This window comes from Fonsecaea monophora (assembly GCF_001642475.1).
Source record: "Fonsecaea monophora strain CBS 269.37 chromosome Unknown Scaff124, whole genome shotgun sequence".
Lineage (NCBI taxonomy): Eukaryota > Fungi > Ascomycota > Eurotiomycetes > Chaetothyriales > Herpotrichiellaceae > Fonsecaea > Fonsecaea monophora.
In genome coordinates this window covers 15575-36701 of record NW_019174055.1, presented here as the reverse complement: position 1 = coordinate 36701, position 21127 = coordinate 15575, and the positions used below count along the sequence as shown (strand labels likewise).

Here is a 21127-nt window from a genome sequence, read left to right as displayed (position 1 = left end):
TGTGGCAACGGTATAGGGACTATCGAACGACGAGGTTAAAAGACCACCAAAGAAGTCCTCACTACGGTATGATAAGTAGTGTGATGTGCTTTGTTAGACATGCTTACAGACTTACTGATATAAAAAAAGCCTCAACCATCTCTCTACGTACCCAGGTAGACTCGTCAACGGCCAAGCTCTACCAAGCATAAAGAAAGGCTCAAATACTTTCTGTTGTACCGCAGTCATGAGTATGCGCAATGCAGCACAAGAGAAGAGTGGCTTGACAAGATACACTATCAATAGGTACTCTCTAGTCATGGCCATGTTGCCTTGTAGGCCTCAAAATCCACGCTTTTGAGGAGAAAAGCATCAGCCTTCGTCACCATGGTTATCCTTGACAGTATTGTCCGCATCGCTGTCCTCGTCGTCGACACCGACATCCCCATCATTCAATAGAGCGTCCGCACCCTTTGTCTCGTCTTTCTCGATCGCCCCAACCAACGGTTTCGTCCTTGTTGCTTCGATGCCGCCTGAGGTGACAAACAAAAAGGGCTCGCTAGGAAAGTTGTCGACGTGATTGAAGAAATTGCCAAAGATGTTGTCCTTCTCCTCGTCCCGGTACATGCGCTCGTAGATTTGTTCCTGCTTGAACTTGTCCATCTCCTCCTTGTATTTGTCAAAGTCGATGGCTTCTTTGGCGAGTGAGTCTTTGGCACGCTTGTTGTATGATTCGAATACCGGACGTTCGAGCAGAAGACCCAAGCTAGGAGCTTTGGGGATGGACAGTCTGTCAGGTCCCATGCTCTCTACCAGTCGCTTAGGCTCACATCCACAACGCACGACGAGCGCGACCATCCCGACCATCTTGCGGATCTGGTGCATCATAAAACTCTGCCCGTGCACTTTCATACTCAGCCACTCTGTGCCGTTGATAAGGATGGGCGTCCTATTGACAAGGAAGGATTTGATGACTCGCTTTGCGCTGGGATCCTTGAAAGTCTTCTGGACGGTGTAGTTGTGAAAATTGCGTGTGCCCACAAACAGGTTGAGTGCCTCTTGGATCCGGTCGAGTCGTTCAGGGGCAATGCGGTAGGCTCGTTTGGCGGCGATATAGGCCTGCCGGATCCGTTTCGTAGCTTCTTCGAGGATACGCGATCGCGGTAGTTTGGATGGATCTGTTGAGTCTTCTGCTGGGGAGGTGTTTTCTTCGTTATTGTTGCTGTCTACAGGAAGCTTGCCCTGCGATTCTGCACCTTTGCCTTCCGCTTCTTGCGGCAACTCTGGTTTGGAAACGTCTCCTTCAACCTCCGTAGTCGTAGGAACTGACAGGTCTGCACCACTGGCCCGGTCGTAGTCACCTTCTGTTTTCAGCCACAGTGCCTTCTCCAGAATGGCACGAATCTCTTCGTCGTATTCCGCCAGAATCGGCTTGATCATCTCCTCGTCCACCCGTTCCCAGTATCCCAATACTTCTTCCTGTCTCTTTCTGTACCCGTCCACGTCACCCTTCTTCTCTGCCCATTTTTCACAGTTCCTCGCAAGAAAACTGCTCGGGTGTGGTGGTAGGAAGCTGTGTGTAGGGATGAGATACTCATATATCCGGGAGTCGACCAATTGATAAGCACTGAAACTGTTACTGGTCCGTTCATACCCCCAGACCCGAATTTGGGGGACCAGATTTTCGTTGATCTTCTTTACTATGTCTTCGTCTTCGATGATCAACTTCAGTGATATCACGTTGCCGGCGGCATGGACACCCTTGTCGGTCCGCGCGCACCGCACAAAGGAAGACTTCTTGGGATCGTCAGCGTTGGCTTTGGATATGGCGCCGGCCGCAACGAAGGCTTGGAAGAGGTCTCCTTCGATCGTTTTCTGGTCATGCGCTCTAAACCCCATGGGAGTCAGTCTCTAGCATGAAACAGTCGCACCGTCAACCTTACAGTTGCATCCCCTTGTAGCCAGTTCCAGCGTATCCAATAAGGACAGCAACCTTCTTTTTAGGTCTTCTCTCCTCGGCCGCAAGCACCTCCTCGCTGAACTTTGTAGCGTAAATCGGTAGTTCCTCCTTGCCTTGGTCGATGCGTTGGCGTTTGGCGGCTTGCTCGTCATCGTTCCGTTGGCGCTTGTCTACTTTGGTCTTACTTAGCAAGTCAGTCTTTGAAGATTCCCGAGAAAATGTGAGAAGTGACCGAAACAAACCCCTCGCGGACTGCCTCTATATGTATGTTCATTCTGAAGAGAAAAGAAAAAAAACTTACGCCCACTCCTTCCTCCCCATATCTCTCTTCTTGCCCTGACGACCTCCTCGACCACCTCGGGCATCTCGCCTTGTAGCGCCATTCTGATTCGAACGTCTTGCATCTGAACCACCTCCTTCCTGTTCACGAACATGCGTTGCTCCACTTTGGTGAGAGGTTGGAGGCTTCGACTCGGACTCGACGCTAGTGGTAGAGGGACCTTCGGGCGCACCTGGCGCCGGGGCCTTCGAAATGCCAGTCTCCATATTGGCGACCTGTAGAACATGAAAACAAAAGACGAGGCTATCACATTGGTCGAGGCTGCATACCTATTTTGAAATTTCTTAAGCCCTGGTTCAACAAGTGCGGAATCGGATTGGACGAAAGCATTCATGCCGCTTCTTCCCGTAGGTGAAATGCCCAGTCAGCCATAGTCTCGTAGTTCCGCGGGCGTGACAAGTCATTCGCCCATTATTACCATAAATGGAATGTGACACCGATTGTGCGTTGCCGTTTTAGGGGTAACTATCGCTGCTATAGTTGAGCTGTGACGTTCGTATCTTTCATGTGATAGACCCCAGTTGTTCACTCGGAGCGGTAATGACATTCGATGAGGAAATAGTGACCAACATCGTCAGATAGAGATATATTCAAGTCCTTCCCACCTATCTCCACAACCCTTTCCTCCCATACAACTTTCCATTTGAGCGCACTCAAACAATCTGATCCAAAGGAAAAAAGAAACCCCATCAGATACGAATAAAAATGACATACACAACTTCGGAGATCACAGCTCTGCGCATCTATCCCATCAAGTCATGCCGAGGGATCTCTCTAAAGTCGGCGAGATTGACCAGGCAGGGATTGGAGCTGGATAGACGATGGATGGTGAGTCCTCATTCTCGACCAGCAACGCCGCTCTTCCTCTGAGAAGTGCATGACACCCAAACGCATGCTGCAGTTTCCCTACCGGTGATGGCTGACGATACATGGTGGAGGCGTTTAGTTCATTGATAGCAGCAACAAATTCATCACCATCCGCACAAAACCACAGATGACATTGATCAATACCGCACTTGATCACGACTCGGACAGCCTAGTGATAACCATAGGCCACGACACGGCCAAGCAAGTCAAGGTGCCTATTCACCCTAGTCAGGAGTGGCTCAGTGACAACACCAAAGAAGTTTCGGTCGACATCTGGGAGTTTATCACCGACGCCTATGCGTACACGGATCCAAAGATGCTAGGTCTTTTCCACGAGTTTTTCGGGGAAGAAGTTCGCCTGGTGATGAAGGGTCCTGAGCCAAGGATATGCTCCGGCAATGGCTCTCCTGACCGACTAGGACGTACAGAAAGCGTCAATTTTCCGGACGTCCTCCCTATTCAGATCGCGTCTGAATCATCGCTTGCCGAACTGAACTCGAGGTTGAAGGAGAAAGGCGAAAGCGAAATTACCATTGAGCGGTTTCGCCCAAACATCATAATCAAAGGTGGAGAGCCATGGTCCGAAGACTCATGGAAGAAAGTGCGAATCAACGGCGACTCTTCGTACTGGACTACACTCACAGGCGGCAACTTACATGCCATTGACGTTGATGTGGTCGCGAGATGTGCTCGCTGCACGGTACCCAATGTCGATCCCGATACCGCAGAGAAGGATGCCCACCAGCCTTGGGATCTGTTGGTCAGTTATCGCAGGGTGGATGAGGGCATCAAGTTCAAACCCTGTTTCGGAATGCTATGTTGTCCAAGGAATGAAGGGAATGTTGAAGTAGGAATGCGATTCGAGGTCATGGAGATTACCGATGCGCACAAGTATGTGAAGGGGTTTTAGTCCGTTCAGCCCGTAAGATGGATGCCCGTATTCAAATTGGAGGGAGCTATGGTGAAGGCTCGTTGAGTCCTGGTCACGATTTTTTTTGAAGTTCATGTTGATCAGACAGATTTCGAATAGCACACCACGAGCCTACTGTTGTAGGTCAACGACTTTTAAGGTCTTCAGTCATCGAACTTTTGTGCTACCCTGAGATTTCTTGGTACCCGACAGCCACTTACCTCGATTTGCCCGCTGGTCCGATAAGGAAATTGTTGTCACTTCTTTTCCGTGGTGACAGGTCTGCCGTGTTGGTGCACCCTATTTCCATGGTTCCTGGTTGTTTGCAACATTCCCATCTCTTTTCTTCCCCACCGGAAGCGAGGTCCGAGCTGGTGGTCTTTGGATGCGACACATTGTTGCATCAGCAGGACTACCGCATCAGGCGAACGAGAGGTCCCGCCGTGACAGCATGCTGCATGATAGCTTTGTGAGTTGACGGCACAGACAGCTCCTTCCCACCGACCGTTGGATTGGCCCAAGCTCAAGCTTGTCCTGGAGCCACAGGCCAGCTTGCAGCGAGTGACAATTGGCGGAGTGCACATGCTAGCGGGCGGCTGGAGCTCTCTTTTGCGTCGCATCAGCACCGATCATCGATCGCAAGCTCCCAAATAGGTGACGACAGCCCCCAGAGAAGAGCTATCTCGAGTGAGGTGAAGAGAGGGGACCCAGAGCTCTCTGAAAGGTTATAATTGGCCCAAGTACCTGACTAGCTACACAGCTGGAGAGCCAGTAGGAAGAAACGTGAATGAAAGAATGGAATGTCATCGATCAGAAGCCATGCTGGGCAGCCAACACAGTGGTGTGAGGGCGGTGGGGGTTGATTGGAGGCAGCGGTTGTCGTTCCTGGTTTGTAAGGGCATCGGAAGCCCGGGACCCAGAGAGGTAGAGACGTCTGACACTGCATGGCGAGCTTCATGGACTGCCCAGCGAACCTGGTCGATGCTGTCTGACATTGCTGGATTTCGCGCGGTTTAGCTGGTGATGCCCAAAAGTTAACGGGCGTTGGCGCTTGGAACTGCTGCAACTTGCTGAGCTTATAGAGAGGGGAACCTCCGGAGAGCAAGGGAAGCTGCCACTGCCAATTAAAGCCCCTAAAGCGACCAGGGCAAGCTCTTCCCTCCCAAGCGACAGAGCTTAGGGTAACTAGGGAGGCTCACCCCTCAATCCGAGCTCAAAGCTCTTTTTTCTTTCTTTGATCCATCCCACCAACTCTCAATCAATCCAAAATAACCCTCTCTTCTCGTCACAACCGACATCCTCTCCTTCTCTCCTCCTCGTCTCCTTGTACACTCGTCAAAACGGCCAGCAGTTGACTCTGTTGTGTTGCGTCTCCTTTGACCCTATTCTTCCCGACGAGCAAATCATGTGAAGGAGGACCCATCATTACGTCGGTTCCCTCCAAGCTCAAAAACAGCCAAGCTTGTTGTGGACTGTCCGATCAATGCCGCCGACCTTCGTCCTTCTCTCCTAAAACTCGCTCCTGCGGTTAGGGTCAGCGCTGAGAGGCAATGCCGCCCAAACCTGCCCTCACCAGCTCTTTTCTCGTGTCGACGGATGCAGAAAATGAGGTTGTGTGTCCGCTCACAAACCAAGATGGCTCACAGTGCAGAAAGAGATGCATTGGGGTGCGCTCATCCTAGCCCAATTATGCGCGTCGCCAAATGGCTGACCCGGACTTTTGCAGGAAAAACGCTACCGGTCGATGCAAGAACACATTCGACGCGCCCATCCAGATCACTATATTCCCAAGTTGCCTGCTACAGAGGAGAGTTTCCAGTTGATGATCAGCACTCCTCCCTCACAACGCCCACATGTCCAACCAACTGCCACCCTTCCTGCCCTAAAAGGCTCGTGTACGTTGGTTCTATGAATTCCTCCCTTGCTCATACTGAGAAAGATGCAGCGGTTACGAGTGGACTTTTTGAACAAACCGGAGCAGGGACCATGACTGCGCAACCCCCTGCGGCTGCCAATGCTGCTGTTGCCCTCACTCAACTCCACAATTGGGATTCCGATTTTGTAAGTATCACTGGAAGACCAGACATTGCCATAGGCAGAACTTTGCTCATTCGCACACCAGGATGTTTTCCCAGACTCAGATTACAAGCGCGAGACGTCGGGTCTCGAACTGCCCTCGTTACGCGCCCAATTTCATGAAGATACCCTGCCACCGTTCCAGCCTACCCGGCCACGCGAACTATTACCATCCATTCTACAGTCCCCTGGTAGTCGATATTCATCATTACCACCTATCCAACGACGTGGCGAGAGACTTCCGCGACCCCGAAAACCGTCAATGGGTCAAAATGCGCGCAAGGGCAAGCACGAGCGCGGAAAATCTAGGGAATTTTCGGCCAAGGATTTCTCCCGACGACTGAGCGTCGAAGGCCGAAAAGCAATGTCTGCCGAACCACCCACAGCGGCGTGGGTTCAAGGCAAGAGATGGGAAGATCTGATCGAGGCTGCCACGAGTGCTACTGAGGCTGATGATGATCGTGATCTCACTCCCGTAAGTCAGACGACATTTTTCGATTGTCCTCTGTTTACTTGCTGCTGCCAAGAGATCGAAATTCTGTAGAGAAACCCCCCGGAGGAAGGCCCCCCAAGAAAGGGTATATTGTCTTGTACTATTTTACTGTCACTACTATTGCCAAAACCAACAAAACGAAACGAACGACTGTCATGTCTTGCTATACCCGCACGAAAGGCCAAAAAAAAAGGATCCAATGCGAGCAACCGAAGACGACTCCCGGGCAAGAGGAAACTCGTCCCTTGTATCTGTCAATGGTTTATGAAGAGTTGGCGGTCCGAAAAGATCACGAGTGATGTCTCAAGGACCACAACTTCAATCACGGACCGATTCAATGGGAAGGAGATGACGAAATGCCCGGGAGAGAGACTCTGGTTGTGAGCGGAAGAAATAAAAAACCCAGCATTGGTTTTTTATTTTCCTTGGTCAGGCCACATGCGGGTGATGAAACCATCCTTTTTTTCTGTGGCGGTCGGGCCAGGCGACTGAGACGAGCCAGAGCCAGGGGGGGTTCCTGTCACCGAAAAGTTTATGCACCCTCACTTAATTACTCTAATGTGTACACCAACCTCCTCATTTTCCTTGTCTTGTTCGCGTTAGACTATCGATAATCAACCTTGCTAACATGCCCTTGGCATTCAATTACAGATGCCGCAGTCGCCAAACTTTCCGCCCTCTACGACGGCTGCCGCCACCGCTGCTGGCACGGGCATCGCGCCCACCACCACTACCACGACCGCTCGTAGATTGTCCGCCGCGGACAGCATATCGACCAGTGGGGATGTCAACAAGCGTTCATCGCTACCCCCGGGCTTCCGTCCTTTTGGTCATCACCTGCACCACCCCCAAGCTGGGCGATACAATGCCTCTCCGCTGCAGCGCACCCTGACTCCACCGCCACCAGATGTCCTGGGACCCAATGATCCTGAGCCATTCCCTTCAGTCGAGTCCTTAGAGAGCGCGGGATCCGGTCAGAATTTCCACATTTCAGGTTCCGGCCTCCCTACATCGGCATCATCCAACGATAACACTAGCCCCCTACAGCACCATTCACATCCTTACCAGCACTCACAATCATCCTCCTTCGGCAGCAAATCGGATGTATTGGAGATCTACTGCGCGTCCTGCAGCCGGCCGTGGCTACTGAAAAATGCATTCGCCTGCACCGAGTGTATCTGTGGCGTCTGCAGTGATTGTGTTGGACAGATCATCAGCAGTCCTGTAGTGACGGTCCAACCAGGACTCGCACCGATGCGCCGCGGATGCCCCCGCTGCGGAGTCATGGGCGGACGCTGGAAGAGGTTCAACATTGACATTCGCTGATGATAACATTCACAGTAAGAGGTCTCAAACTAGAACTGCTAGGGCGTTCGTATTGTGTGGGAGGAGAGGGGGGAGAGGCGGGAGGGGATCGTCCTAGCTTCGACTTCCCCCCTGGGCCACCCCCCTGCCCACCTCCCGAACAAGAAGCCAGGAAAAAGAGGCGCCCAGGAAGGACCCCTCAAGACGAAGCGTGACTGAGACATAAAATGATCCTGTCAGCCGTAAAATTACCGCAGGCTCCGCTCAGCGCCGAGCCAACCGGACACGACAGGGACAAAAGGGAGAAATTACTCCCTCGCGGAGCAGGCCGCCGAGGAGGGACAATATTAGACTCTAACAAGAGCAGTCACCGTAGACGAACCCTCCCAGGCATGTATGTAAGAGGAGGACCGGCAACAAGGGCAGAAAGAATAAGCGACGAGTTCCTAGTCCAGCAACGCGAAATCTCCCCCCGCCAGTTGAAGGATAGTCGCCGCCCGGAATAGCGCAGATTGAGAGGGGAGGAGATGCACAGGGATGCACAAGCACCACAAGGATGTTTAGAGAGGTCCAGGAAGGGCATGGGTGGTGTCCAATCGCTTCCACACGCATTTTGTTGCGCAATGGCAAAAAACGTGCGGGATGCCGAGGAGATCCAGGGGCTCAGATTGGACAGGAAGATGGTCAACAAGCCCAGTCCAGCTAGCGACCCTCCCCTCGGCGACTGCACCGCACAGGGCGGGAAATGGGGACTGGCGCAGCCTAGGCGCGCACTGAGGACCAGAAAAACTTGAAACTGACCCTCCACTCCAACGCCACAAAATAACCCTCACTGACCTCATAACGTGCGACTCATGACGATCAGCGTTTTTTGGCCTCGGGACCCTATCCATACCTCCGACGAGTGGGAATGCGCAAACTCTGAAAAAAACAAGTTGTCTAAGAGGAAAAACAACGCGAGCACTAACTTGTGGAGGGGAGGGGGAATCGCAAGGGAGCCCGCAGGCGGCTTGCAGGGCGTCGGGGCCTTGGCTGCAACCCTTGTGGCTAGTTACGTTATGTATATTCAGCAGCTGACAGAGATAACAGGCTGAGACTCAAACAGCAAAAGGAAAGACCATGCAGAAAGAGAGCATCTTCCTACAGGAGTATCACATTCCACCAACATGCACAAGCCAACCTTTGTAAACGAGGGTGTGGGTTGCGATGGGCCCCCAATGTGGACTCTTTTCAGCACCCGGTTCGCAATGTCCGCCCCCTCCCACAATCGGTGATTGTTTGCCATTGGACCCTCCCTTTCAGCAAATGTCAGAACCCATATGGGGGCCCATAAGACTCCTCCCATCCTACACATGGGGTCTTGAGGCAATAATTCGCTCATAGCGGGCTTGGAAAGATGCGAGAATCCATAATTATGAGTGACAGTAGCGAGTAACGAGTAGTGGTCGACCCATACACGGCGCACACATGACTCTGCGCTTTTTTCCCCAGCAGGATTTTGGACCCAAGTTACGAGTACGAGTACCCGAGTACATACCTGCGTGCATGTGTTTGTTGTGCGTGGGAGCAAAAGCACTAAAAAAAACTTAGTAGGGCAAATCCGAAGATACAAGATACCTAGGTAAATACGAAGAAGTTGGTGTGTGGGTCTCGAATAATAAGAAATCTGCACGCATACATAGAAATTTGTTCACGGGGTTGTTTGCTCATAGCCAGGCAGTGCCAGGCCAGAGTGTTGGTGGCCTCCTTTTTTCGATCAGCCTTTCGCATCGGATACGAGTACAATGCTGCATTGCTGCGACTCCAAACTCCAATCAGGAACGGTCGCGGTTCTTGTCATGATAGGCGACACCAGATAATCGCCTCTATCCTTCGCCCACAAAATGGTGATGTCTGTGAGTGGACACAATCACGCTTGGAAGACGTCTGAAAACACCAACTGCACAAAAGCGACACTCAAGTCGAAGATGTTCAACAGCTTATCAGTGTGTCATAGCAATCTATCTGAACATCTACTGAATACCTTCCACGCTTGTGATTTCCAGCTTTTCATTGTCCTTTGGCGCAGTCGACTCAACTGTATCGCATGCAGCATCTACCAGCCTGTTGAGAGCCCATCCAGCGTGATCTATCAGTCCTTGGATGAAATAGCTAAGACAGTACTGTCTGTCCGATAATAAAGGAGGCAGTCCCTTTTTCTCTCATTCTTTTGTTGTCATGAACATCTCCCTGTCCCTTCTGCCTCAAAAGACCTGGATATGTCCCTCCCTTGGTTCGTTGTGCTGTACTCGCCGACTAGCCAAGCTTGTGGGTATCATGGGAAAAGTGTTTGACTGTGTGTCAACCGTTTCAGGGACATTCACAATCTGGACGGTGTCTCCTCCTTCTTCGACCAGTGTGCGTAGTATGAAGACCCGCTTCGACCCAGTTATCAGACATATGATTCCGACTCTTTTTTGTCACAGACCCTAGGGCTTCTTTTCAGGCGTTCTGACGAATAATCGCTGGCTCGTGCATTGGACATCGTGCATCATGATTCTCTCTGTTTAGCACCTCTGTAAAGAACCGGGAGGGTCTCAGCACGATACTTCGGTTACCTGCATCCGTCGTGGTAGCATTCTTGTTGTGCATTTCGCCTCGCAGCGCAGGCCATGTCGAGTAGTGCAAACAACTTGCTTTGTAAACACCAAGCGCGCCAGCATGTATGTATGTCGGTCAAAAGTGCACCCGTTCCATGAGGCTGTGGAGCGAGATTATTGCGTGGCATGCACGCGTGGGTCGGCATCGGACAGAGCCTTTCGAGCTCTCCCCAGATTTCGACCATTGTCGGGCTGTATCGGACAACAGCCTCACGCTAAGTGGCAGGCAAGGCAAGTAAGCCGCACGAGGCTCGAGGCTCGCACCACCACAAAAACAACGCTAGTCCCTAATTCGGCACAAGCGTGAACTCGGCTTGACCAAAGCATCACTTGCCGTTCAGTCGCGGGTCTCTCTCACCATCTTCCATCTTTCGGAAGCACGGCATCATCTCTTTCTTGCTCCAACGCGTTGGAAAAAACGATGGCAGGACCAACTGGTGGTCGCGACCAACCTTCCCATGATCCGACAGGCAATTTCACCGGGTCTGGCTCCTCGCATTTCGGTTCATCCTACTACCCTATCGACACTGAGCTGACCAGCATGTCGCCGAACTACTCCATGCCTCCTTATGCGCGACCGATGGAAGAGGGAGTATCTTCAGTCGACAAGATCAACCATGAAGGCGTAAATAATGGCATACCTCTGGGTCCAAATGGCGCTGCAGCCTCCTCTGTGACCGATCCCGCGATGGCCCCTCCGCAGACACCACACCAGGCAACCTTTCCAGTTGGCGCACGGTCAAGCATGGATGCATCCTCTGAGACACCCCAAGACCCTCAAACGGGCGATAAGAGAAAGCGTTCAAAGGCTTCCCGTGCATGCGACGAATGTCGTAGAAAGAAAGTGCGATCACAATCCTCAGAGCAAAGACCCTGACCATCATTCTTTGGTGCTAACCTACCTCCCTTTCAGGTCAAATGTGATGCACCCACTGAGGTGGACGGCACCCCAAAGACATGCACAAACTGCCAGAAGGCTGGTGTGAACTGCGAATTCGAGCGCAAGCCCATGAAGCGAGGTCCTAGCAAAGGGTCAGTTGTTTCTTTGATTAAGCTTGTCTCGCGACGTCGCCAGCGATGGAAGACTAACACGTGACACAGATATATCAGCGCGCTGGCAGAACGAGTTCACGGACTGGAACAAAAACAAAGACAGTCACTGGATGCCGGTCCTGCAGGTTTCGTCGAGAGTTTTTCGCCTGATGAGCCAAGTGGTCCAGGTTTTAATCGTGCTTCTTCTTTCTCAGCTTCCCAAACCGTCAGCCCTTTCTCCAGAGCCGAATTCCAACGAGATCGCATTCCAAGCACTGGCGGTTGGGGTATCACCTCGATTGCTCCTAATCTTCGATCGCGTGCTATTGGAAGCCTCGCCATCGCTCCCAACGAGACTCTTCCAGCTGCGATTCCTGACGAAGAGTCAAACCCGAAGTCTGAATTCCAAAATTCCTCCAAAACACTTTCGAGTGACATCGACAACTCTCATCGCGCCAAACGTCCTCGCATCCTCGGACCCAACGACGACTTGCCACCCATCAAAATGGAGCATCCGTTTCTGGCCAAGTACTACGAGCAATATCATCCGCTCTTTCCATTGCTTCCCGAAAATAACGTTGTTGATGCGGTGGTCAGCGGCGCTGAAAATGAGGTGCAACACGCGCTTGCTGTCGCTGTCGACCTGTTGCCAGACCTCAGAGCCGGACTCACTGTCAACGGTACCCACGATTCCTCCTTGAATCACGACCTGGACCCAGCCATCAGCCGCCCGACTCCGACCCTTACCTCTACCTACTTTGCAAACTACGACAAGTTGCTGGACTATCTCTGTGGTGGAGCCTATGGTTCGCCAGCAGATCATTCGGTGGAGACCAATCTCTCAATGGCGTGGGCTTGTGCCTTGGTCTCGGTCACCTGCGAGAATGATGTCAAACACCTGGGAGGTGATGAAGACAAGTCCAAGCTACGCCTGCTTAACCACGGTCGACTCATCTTGACGCACCTGCACGATGTTTCCGCTCATGGTACGATCCCAAACATTTTCTCCGCCCCGGTCGACTTCATCCATACAGTCAACCTGGCTATGAACTGCGTCCTTGTCCTGAGCAAGTTTCACTTCTTGAGCATCGCTCTTAATCCAGCCGAAGTGACTAACCCCCAAAACCTCTCGACCCGACACCTCAATTACCTGGGGCTTACCGTCGAAGCAACGTACATGCAAACCGGCGTAAACCAGCTTGACCTTCTCTCCGAGGTGGTCCTGCCTCGCAACAATGCCGGTGTAGAGTCGAGACTCAATCAGAAGATGTTTTTGCAGCATGCCTTCGAGGTCCACCTTCTCATGTTTGACGAAACTCTCCGAGACTCGGCGATTGTCAAGGAGTTCCACTGGTTCCTGGAGGTGATGCTGAGCCCGTATCAACCACAGACGCCCCCGTTCCCTTCCATTGTTCTCGAGCGTGCCGTCAATCTGGCCCAGGTCCTCATTGAAGATGCAAAGGCGACCTCTAATGCCCCCCGGTACAATCCTCTTGACTTACATACCTGGTCTGTGGCAGCAATCACTCTGTGCGAGGTCGTCACCGATGTGAGCAGTAGGCAAATGGCCGATTATGCACGCAACCACCTTCAGAATTTGCGCACGGAGCTCCAGAAGAAGTCGGATGCACTTCATAAGCACTATGACTTTGAGTGGTTCTATGGCGAAAAGATGAAACACTGGACTGACGGGCTCATTGCAATGATCGACTACGTTCTGGTACGCCCTTCTGCGGCTGACGAGAACAGAAGCAGCACTGTGATGTTGGTCCCGAACTTCGCAGAGATGATGGAGAGAGGGTGGTTACGAGCTCTTCTTTTCTTTGCAAACAACTGAGCTCTTCTTTGCCTAGTGGAAGAATCGAACTCTTCTTTAGTCGACCAACGAAGCGAGATCTTCTTTCATTTGCAGAAGAATGAGAGATGCCTCTGACATTCGACATGGAGGAATGTTGGACAGATGGTGAATACGCGTTACGTGCACATACATGTACCATAGTGAGCTGGATTATTTCCCAACAGTGAGGGCCATACGTCTCCACGGCATCGAGACACCAAGTCGAACAGACATTTTGCAGGAGCTGTTTCTACAAGACAAGAAAATGAAGTGAAAAATGAATTGTGTCAAGAAGACAGAGACACTATGACTGAGACATTATTCAACTCCCTTTTCCCAGTCCACCAGGTTTCTCCTCCTGCTGATTCTGTGTTTCTGTTTTTTCTTCTTCTCTCATGCGCTGCTGCCTTTCGATGAGCCGTGGGTGTGTGTGTGGGAGGCAACCGAGAAAGGTGAGTTTTCTTTGCTAGTGATGCCAAAGTGAAATCTGATTCGAGTCGATCCCAGCAAACTGTACCAGGTTGTCAAGGATGAATGGCTGACCTCAACCGACGCTTCAAAGTATCCTGATCCCACGTCTCTGCCACCTCATCGTCTTTGTCTCGAGAGCGCAGGCAACTGTTGATTCACCTTGCGTGCTCTTCGAACGGATGTATGTCAGATATCGGAGGTCGCCGCCCACGGACATATCCCGACAAGGCCCTTAGTCGATTGTAACGCCAGGAGGGTGTACCCAGGCCTGTGAAAGCTGCTGCCTAAGGCAAGGCATCATCATTACAGTTATTAGGCCGTCGAGGAATATAAAAGAGAGAGAGAGAAATATGGTACTGTCGCCCAGCTAGCGGCCCGTGGTTCAGAAGAAGGGTTGGTACGGCAAAAGCAATCATGTCGACCACATCGCTAGTCGAGCAGCAGCAGCAGGAGCCAGGTTTCGTGAAGCTGGAGCTTCGAACTGCTTACGGGCCCGTCTATCGTAACGTGTCGACGAACCCGCCGCGAGATGCCCGGCCGGACGAGATCCCGTTGATCGATCTCAGCCCCATCTACGGCGACTTCAAAGCACGCAAGGCTCTCGCCCAGACCATCAAGCACGCGGCCGAGAACACGGGCTTCTTCTACATCCGCAACCACGGCATCCCTGAATCCACGGTCGACGCTGCACTAAACGCAGCGAAGACCTTCTTCGCACAACCCGAGGACAAGAAGATGTTGGTGTCCAAGTCCCTGGGGAAGTGGTACAATGGCTATTCAGGGAAGATGACGGCCATGGCCAGTCCCACGGAAGGATGTGAGTTGTCGTGCCCCTTTTCTCACTTCATTGGGGGCCGGGGCTTTTGCTCCTGTTGAATGATTTCATGATCTTCGTTTTGACTGGAGAATACACAGTGGACTACCGTGAATCCTTCTCGTGGAGATATGAGCCGCAATACGACCCGGACCCGAAGGACCCTGACGCCGTTCCGCCAGAAGTTCAGCCGTACATCCGCGGCGAGAACTACGTCTGGGAGGGCACCGACCACCTGCCCGGGTTCAAGAGGGACTGCATCGCCTACTGGCAGGAATGCCTGAAGCTGGCGCGGCGGCTGGTCCGCATCTTCGCCCTCTGCCTCAACCTGCCCGAGGACTACTTTGACGCCGTGACGACGTACCCGGGCAGCGACGGCGTTTTCAACTACTACCCCCCGACCATGTCGTCGGCCGAGAAGAAGGACGCCGCCGAGAGCCAGGACGTCGGCCTCGGCTCCCACACCGACCTCCAGTGCTTCACGCTGCTGTGGCAGGACATGAACGGCGGTTTGCAGGTGCTCGGTCGCGACGGCCAGTGGATCAAGGCGACACCCGTGAAAGGCACCTTTGTCGTCAACATCGGCGACTATCTGATGCGCTTGACCAACGATCGCATGAAGTCGACCGTGCACAGAGTCTACAACCGATCCACGATCGACAGGTACCTCTCTCTTCCTCCCACCTTTCCTTCTTCTTCTGGTCATTCTATTTTTTCGTTCTGCTAGCTTGGATGGATGCATATGTTCTCTCTTCCTTCCTTCCTACCTTGGTCTTCTCTCACTGTTCTAACCCCCTTTCTTTCTATAAGATATTCGATGCCCTTCTTCTTCGGCTTCAATTTCAACGAAAAGTGCGGCGTCCTGCCTAGCTGCGTCGACGAGGACAACCCCCCAAAGTACGAACCCATCTCGTGTGGCGACTGGTGTCAGTTGAGGTTCCAGCAGGGCGACATGGACAAGGATAAGGACAAGAAGGTGGCTGCTGTGTACTGAGCGAGATGAGATGAGATGAGATGACACGTCGGGTGCGCCGCTAAGTAAGGATGATGGATCCACAGCCCACAAAGAACTGAAAAGGGAGGTGGGTTATCGGGAAAAATAACTTCTCTCGACAAAGCAAGTATAACATTGAAGACTTGTCTTAAGATACTTTTTAATAAGCATGGCACATGGACTCGGGGTAAAGAGAGAACTTCTCAGTCCCGTCCTTGTCGCCAGGATTCCAGCCAACTTTGTCCTGTCCCCTATTTGAGCCCTTCTGGAGCCTTGTCGTTGGCCTCGCCAATATCCAGTGCCACCAAAAACCGGCTGACCATGTTGTAACTCGCAACCGTAGCCGTAATCTCAACTATCTCCTGGTTACTGAAACCTGCGGCCTTCACTTCGTCAAACAGGCTCTGGGGGACAGTAACCTCTCGAGTCATGGCGTCTGCATATCTCAAGACGGCCCATTGACGGTCATCGAGCGCTCCCTTGGAGGTCGGGTGCAGCTGTTTCACCACCGACAATTTCTCTTCCGAAAAGCCAGGGGATTTCAAGAGGATTGGGGCATGAGCATTCCATTCGAACCAGGCACGGTTGATCAAGGCAGGACGGCAGATGGCGATCTCGCGGATGTCGTCTGGCAAGGAGTTCTTTGTCCGCACCGCGCCGAGGAGGGCGTTCCACCCTGTTAAACTGGTCAGCGTAGAACACTCTGATCAAGAGGCCGGTGACAACAAACCATCTGCGATCTTGGGAGCATGCAAAAGAGTCAAATCCAGCGAAATGAGGCCCATGGCACCCCGGCGTGCTTTGACCCGCTCCAGCACCTCTTGGTCCTCTGGGGAGAGGTTTGTTGGAGGGTTGGGTACATAGTCGAGACGCATGATGTCTAGGAAATTGGGATTCTCCTTACCGATAGATTTGGGTCTTGTAAAGAAGAGCGGTTGGTTTCTTAAGAATCAAAGTGTCTCCCACTCAAGCAGATTGCGAATATGAAGACTCTTCCATTGATCAATACTCCGAACACAAGTACCCCGCCACCACCGCAGTCCGCAGACGACGGTACCCGAGCTTGACCGTGTGCGGGGAGGAATATTGGCTGTCATTTAGTTTCTCCAACGGCGGAACAGCCGCACTTCAGTGGGGTTATTTGGGAGAAACGGCTCGAGCGTGATGGTGGTGTTGGAGTTACCAGTGAACTCTGGATATTGCTCTTCCAGGGGTCATATTCGATTCTCCCGGTGTGACGTGAGGCCGTGTAGTTTGACAGTTATCCATCAGGGATAGTGAACGAGGAGATCAGCGTGGGTAGGTAGGTGGTAGAAAATCGATCAGGCTGCGCAGACTGTGACTTGGATGGCCAGTTTCTAGGGTGCCAGTCAGTGTCTGCGGTGGTTGATGCTGTGGGAATTGTCAGCAGCCCGGCTTCCCGCCGCGCTTCTTGTCCCCAGCGTCGCCCATCTTCAGCGGACAAATAGCAGTTCAACCCAGGCTCTCATTCTCATCTTTCTCTTCTCACGGGGTTTCCAATCTCACTTTCATAATGACTGAAGCTCTGGCAAACGTCGTACAAGCAGGTTTCCGGTGGTGATCCCGGAAGTTGGCCAGCGTGAGACAATAGCAGGTAAGTCCTCGAGCGGATCCAAACATACTTGATGGCGGTTTAAGCTAGCCAAGTGCACTGGGATCAAGAGCTTGGTGTGTCTATTCGATTTGTCCTGAAGCAAGCCGGCCTGCAGAACCTTGGGAAGACGGAACGTATGGCTACGGCATCGGCCAAAGAAAAGACTTGAAACACTCCGAATCAGCTTATCTTGTTTGAAAAAGGAAGGACTGTGGTGACCGTTGAAACCGAGGGCAAGCAATGCGCAGATCGGAAGATCAAAAGTGCACAAGTTGGCGCGCCCTGTGAGGCGCAGTTGATTTTCCCCGAGTCCGCCGCAGCCTAAGCTTCGAAGCGCTATACAACTTCTCATTTGCCCAGTAGCGACTTGATCCGTGCGACCGCGCACGACACTCGATGACAGCCGAAAACTAACCACCATCCCAACGACCTACTTCGCTTCCGGGAGATGCCTGAATTATTGCTAAACATCAAGACTTGATCACTTATCCAGCCAAGCTAAAGTTTGGCACCTCCTGACTCGAAGAGTGCGAACTTGATCGTCCAATCCTCCACCCTCACCTCATCTTGTCCCTGGGTGCGCCATCACGAGACAAGGCCAAACACCCTCCCCATCTTACCGTCTTGAGCCATCTCACTCTCCAAGCCATCGCTCTTGCGTCACGTCGGGTTGTCCACTCACTGCATCGCTCCTCACTCGTCCTGCTTGACTTATTATCACCTCGGAAGACCCTATCACCCCCTCCCCTCCCGCCCGTTCCTATCGAACCGGACAGAAACATCGTGCCTACCTACGAACCCAACTGCTTTGCGCCTACTTAAGCCCGTCCCTCCCCAGACCCAACTCTTCGTCAGCCCATATGCCTGGAATTCGTATGTGTCTCTTCTGAATTTCCTACATCGAAACCCCTGTCCCTCCGGTGGCTCGGATTAGTTTTCCCATACCAGATCAAGATCAACATCCCTTTCTAATACGAATCGCTTAATCACAGCCCTCGACGCAATGGACAAGCTCAAGGCTCTCTTCAGGCGCAAGAAGGATAAGGAGAGCAGCGCCGCTGCTACCAAGACAGATACCAATGGTGCTGCTGCCACTGCGAAGCCGACAACTACAGACACCGCCGCCGCGCCCTCTTCCAGCGAGGCGGCCGCTCCTCCTGCTCGTGAGTATATCCCCGGTCGTCTCAAAGCCAGCAGTCCTGACTCTCTCTACACAGCCACCGGTACGGCTGATGCTCCAGCGGCTACTGATAAGCCAGCCGATCCAGTTCCGGCCAACACTCCCGCTGCAACGTAGGGTGCGCCCAATGCAGACGGACACGATGCTTGACGGATGATTCAGAGCTCAACTTTCTCACACCATCCGCCGCTTGTTAAGATGCGCGCGACCGATATCTTGTCAAGCCTCAGGCCCTCGTTGTCCACCCGGCTACTGCCTCCAAGCACCCTCACCGAGTCGGCCCATTTTCGCAAGTTTAGCACTGTCCTTCAGTTTTGTCCCCGAGCGTCTAATTACCCATTATACCCCTTTCTGACGCCACTACGAACCTTGCAAATTCGACGATACCCTTTGTTCTTCAACAATTCATTCCCTAAATCAGCAAACAAATGACCGCAGTTGGGCTAACGGGCCGGGAAGGATGGTGGGAGAATATTGCGTTTCGTGCACCCTTGAGCAATTGAGATACCCCCGCCGCGTCTGTCTCTGACAAGCAGATAGCGAAGCAGCATGATCCGAGTTCAGAGATACCCCCAAGTCCTCCAGATAGTTGCTCTCCTTTTTCGGGCCTTCAGCATAGGAAACAACAATTGGCGTTTTCCATGATCATTAATTCCCATTTTCATATATGCTCCGAAAAGCCATGTGTCCAAAGCCTCATCTTCCAATGGAATGAATTGTAGATATACACTGGAACCGCCTCTCCATGACAAGCAAAATCTCGCCATCATGACAGCGTTCTCTCAAACTAATAATATCAATATGCCATAATCCGCACTCCCGTACCATAGCCTCTCAGCGACTCAAACATATTTCAGACATCTCTCCTTTCGCAGGACGCACGTCAGTACTTCAGATCTTCCAGCACAAGGTTAAACCAGAGAACATATCGTTAGCTGGTAACTCCATGACTTCTGATGAGCCGCTGTTGCCTTGGGTGGGAAAGCTCAGGCCAGTCTCTCTCTGAATCTGAAGAATGTGTCGTCGTCCTTATGAAGGGATGCCCTCGGTCCAGCCATGTATTACCCCTGCGCCACGCTCTCATGTGATGGATGACTAAGGCCGACAACCTGCTCGGGTAAAATGACGCATGTGCATGAGGCCACAATTCTTCAGTGGGTGAGTTGATGGCTGTCAATCGCCTTTACGGCAAGTTGACGTCCAGCGTAACCAGGACAGAGTCTCCTCCAGACTTTCCACCATTACTGCTCATCCCAGTTCCGACAGAACTCTTACTTCGGAGAGACATGCCGCTCTTCGAGGTCGGTCGCGATGCTGGATATATCCGTATCGAGCGCTTTGATTTGTCCCCGGGGATGAGGGACAGGAGGATGTCTTGATGTTGGGAGGATGAGGGGTTGGTCGCGGTCTGTTCGCCGACACTGGCGTGGCTGAGGCCGTTGAGCTGCGGCGCAGACATGACCAGGGAGCGGTGGTGGTGTGGAAAGATCTCGACAATCTGGTCGCTTGCCCACCGGGCGATGCCGTCGAGAGCTTCTTGTTCGCGCTGGACTTCTTCCGGGCTCATCAGGTTTTGAGGGGGGACGCTGGATGCGCCCCACGTCCCATAGCTGTGGCCGGCTGGGTATTCATCGTAGAGAAGTCGGGTGCGGTCGGGCTGTCGGTGATTGTCTGTTAGCAGATGGCAACCAAAAGGGAACCGCGACATAGTTCACTTCGTGGCACGCGACGGGGTGTAAGTGTGTTGGCTACATACATCGTGATGACTGTGACGGCCGACGCCTAGACAGGAGAGGCAGACTCCCATACTAGCGGGAGATCGTTTGACATGAGAGAAAGAGGGGGGACCAAATGAGCATGGGCTATAACGATTGAGAGAGCGTGGTCATTTTGAACTTGCTGTTACCATTCACCCAAGAAGCCTAAAGGACTTGATTGCTGAAAGCAGGTCAGCAGCAAAATAGGGTGACACTGGGACAATGGACCGAACCCGCCGCTGGAGAAGTGACTAGACAGCCACGTCATAAAAGTATTTCCGTTCCGACCCCAGTTTTTCCGTCTCCTCATCTTTCAACCACCACTTGAGGTTGAGCACGTATTTCAGCGCTTCCTGTTTTCGACATTTCATCCTGTCTGGCCGCTGGTTGGTCATTTTTTTGCTCGCATCGTTAGAAGTGGAAAACCTCTTTGACGACGATGCACGTTCATGTCCTGCGCCTGCGATTGTGACAGTTCCAGAAATGCCCTTTTCACTCCTCCTACCGCGGAGTAGGGTATCTGCTTTTCTCTCGTTTCATCACGATATTTGCCTTGTCCTTGCTTTTCGTGATATCTCAAGGTAGGGCCATAGTGCTCAGGTCATCTCCTGTCTACCAGCTCGTGTTCCTTGCTCTATCGATGGTGCCACGAGGAGAGGGAATGCCACCCTTGACGCATCAGCGGAGCATTGCTCCGAGCTTGAAGGTCTGCTTTCGACCAATGTCTCCAGCTGAAACATGCCTTTGCTCATCAATCCACCCTTGGAATGCATTGTTTTTGCCTCTCAAGAATGCTATTGTTGGTATTGCTTGGGACGATCATCACCCTTGCGTCGGACATTGTCTTGCCAAGATGGG

General features: G+C 52.4%; 6 protein-coding genes across 6 annotated transcripts; 3 read left to right on the top strand and 3 right to left on the bottom strand.

Moving 5' to 3' along the window:
* Positions 1–351: 351 nt before the first annotated feature.
* Positions 352–2485, bottom strand: AYO21_10579 (tRNA pseudouridine(38-40) synthase, variant; the record flags this gene model as incomplete). The annotated part of the gene is made up of 3 exons (XM_022660492.1): positions 352–1867; positions 1923–2123; positions 2241–2485. 3 exons carry the CDS (start codon positions 2483–2485, stop codon positions 352–354), a joined length of 1962 nt encoding a protein of 653 aa, XP_022507195.1.
* A 499-nt stretch (positions 2486–2984) lies between these two features.
* Positions 2985–7951, top strand: AYO21_10578 (hypothetical protein; the record flags this gene model as incomplete). Its single annotated transcript, XM_022660491.1, has 6 exons — positions 2985–3107; positions 3226–3906; positions 5783–5951; positions 6002–6117; positions 6179–6607; positions 7277–7951. 6 exons carry the CDS (start codon positions 2985–2987, stop codon positions 7949–7951), a joined length of 2193 nt encoding a protein of 730 aa, XP_022507194.1.
* Positions 7952–10990: 3039 nt separating this feature from the next.
* On the top strand, positions 10991–13438 carry AYO21_10577 (hypothetical protein; the record flags this gene model as incomplete). The annotated part of the gene is made up of 3 exons (XM_022660490.1): positions 10991–11413; positions 11483–11601; positions 11671–13438. The coding sequence occupies 3 exons, from the start codon at positions 10991–10993 to the stop codon at positions 13436–13438; spliced, it is 2310 nt and encodes a 769-aa protein (XP_022507193.1).
* An 885-nt stretch (positions 13439–14323) lies between these two features.
* Positions 14324–15717, top strand: AYO21_10576 (hypothetical protein; the record flags this gene model as incomplete). The annotated part of the gene is made up of 3 exons (XM_022660489.1): positions 14324–14726; positions 14825–15386; positions 15534–15717. The coding sequence occupies 3 exons, from the start codon at positions 14324–14326 to the stop codon at positions 15715–15717; spliced, it is 1149 nt and encodes a 382-aa protein (XP_022507192.1).
* Positions 15718–15968: 251 nt separating this feature from the next.
* On the bottom strand, positions 15969–16592 carry AYO21_10575 (hypothetical protein; the record flags this gene model as incomplete). The annotated part of the gene is made up of 2 exons (XM_022660488.1): positions 15969–16393; positions 16448–16592. The coding sequence occupies 2 exons, from the start codon at positions 16590–16592 to the stop codon at positions 15969–15971; spliced, it is 570 nt and encodes a 189-aa protein (XP_022507191.1).
* A 3103-nt stretch (positions 16593–19695) lies between these two features.
* AYO21_10574 (hypothetical protein) lies at positions 19696–20220 on the bottom strand (the record flags this gene model as incomplete). Its single annotated transcript, XM_022660487.1, has 1 exon — positions 19696–20220. One exon carries the CDS (start codon positions 20218–20220, stop codon positions 19696–19698), a length of 525 nt encoding a protein of 174 aa, XP_022507190.1.
* Positions 20221–21127: the final 907 nt, after the last annotated feature.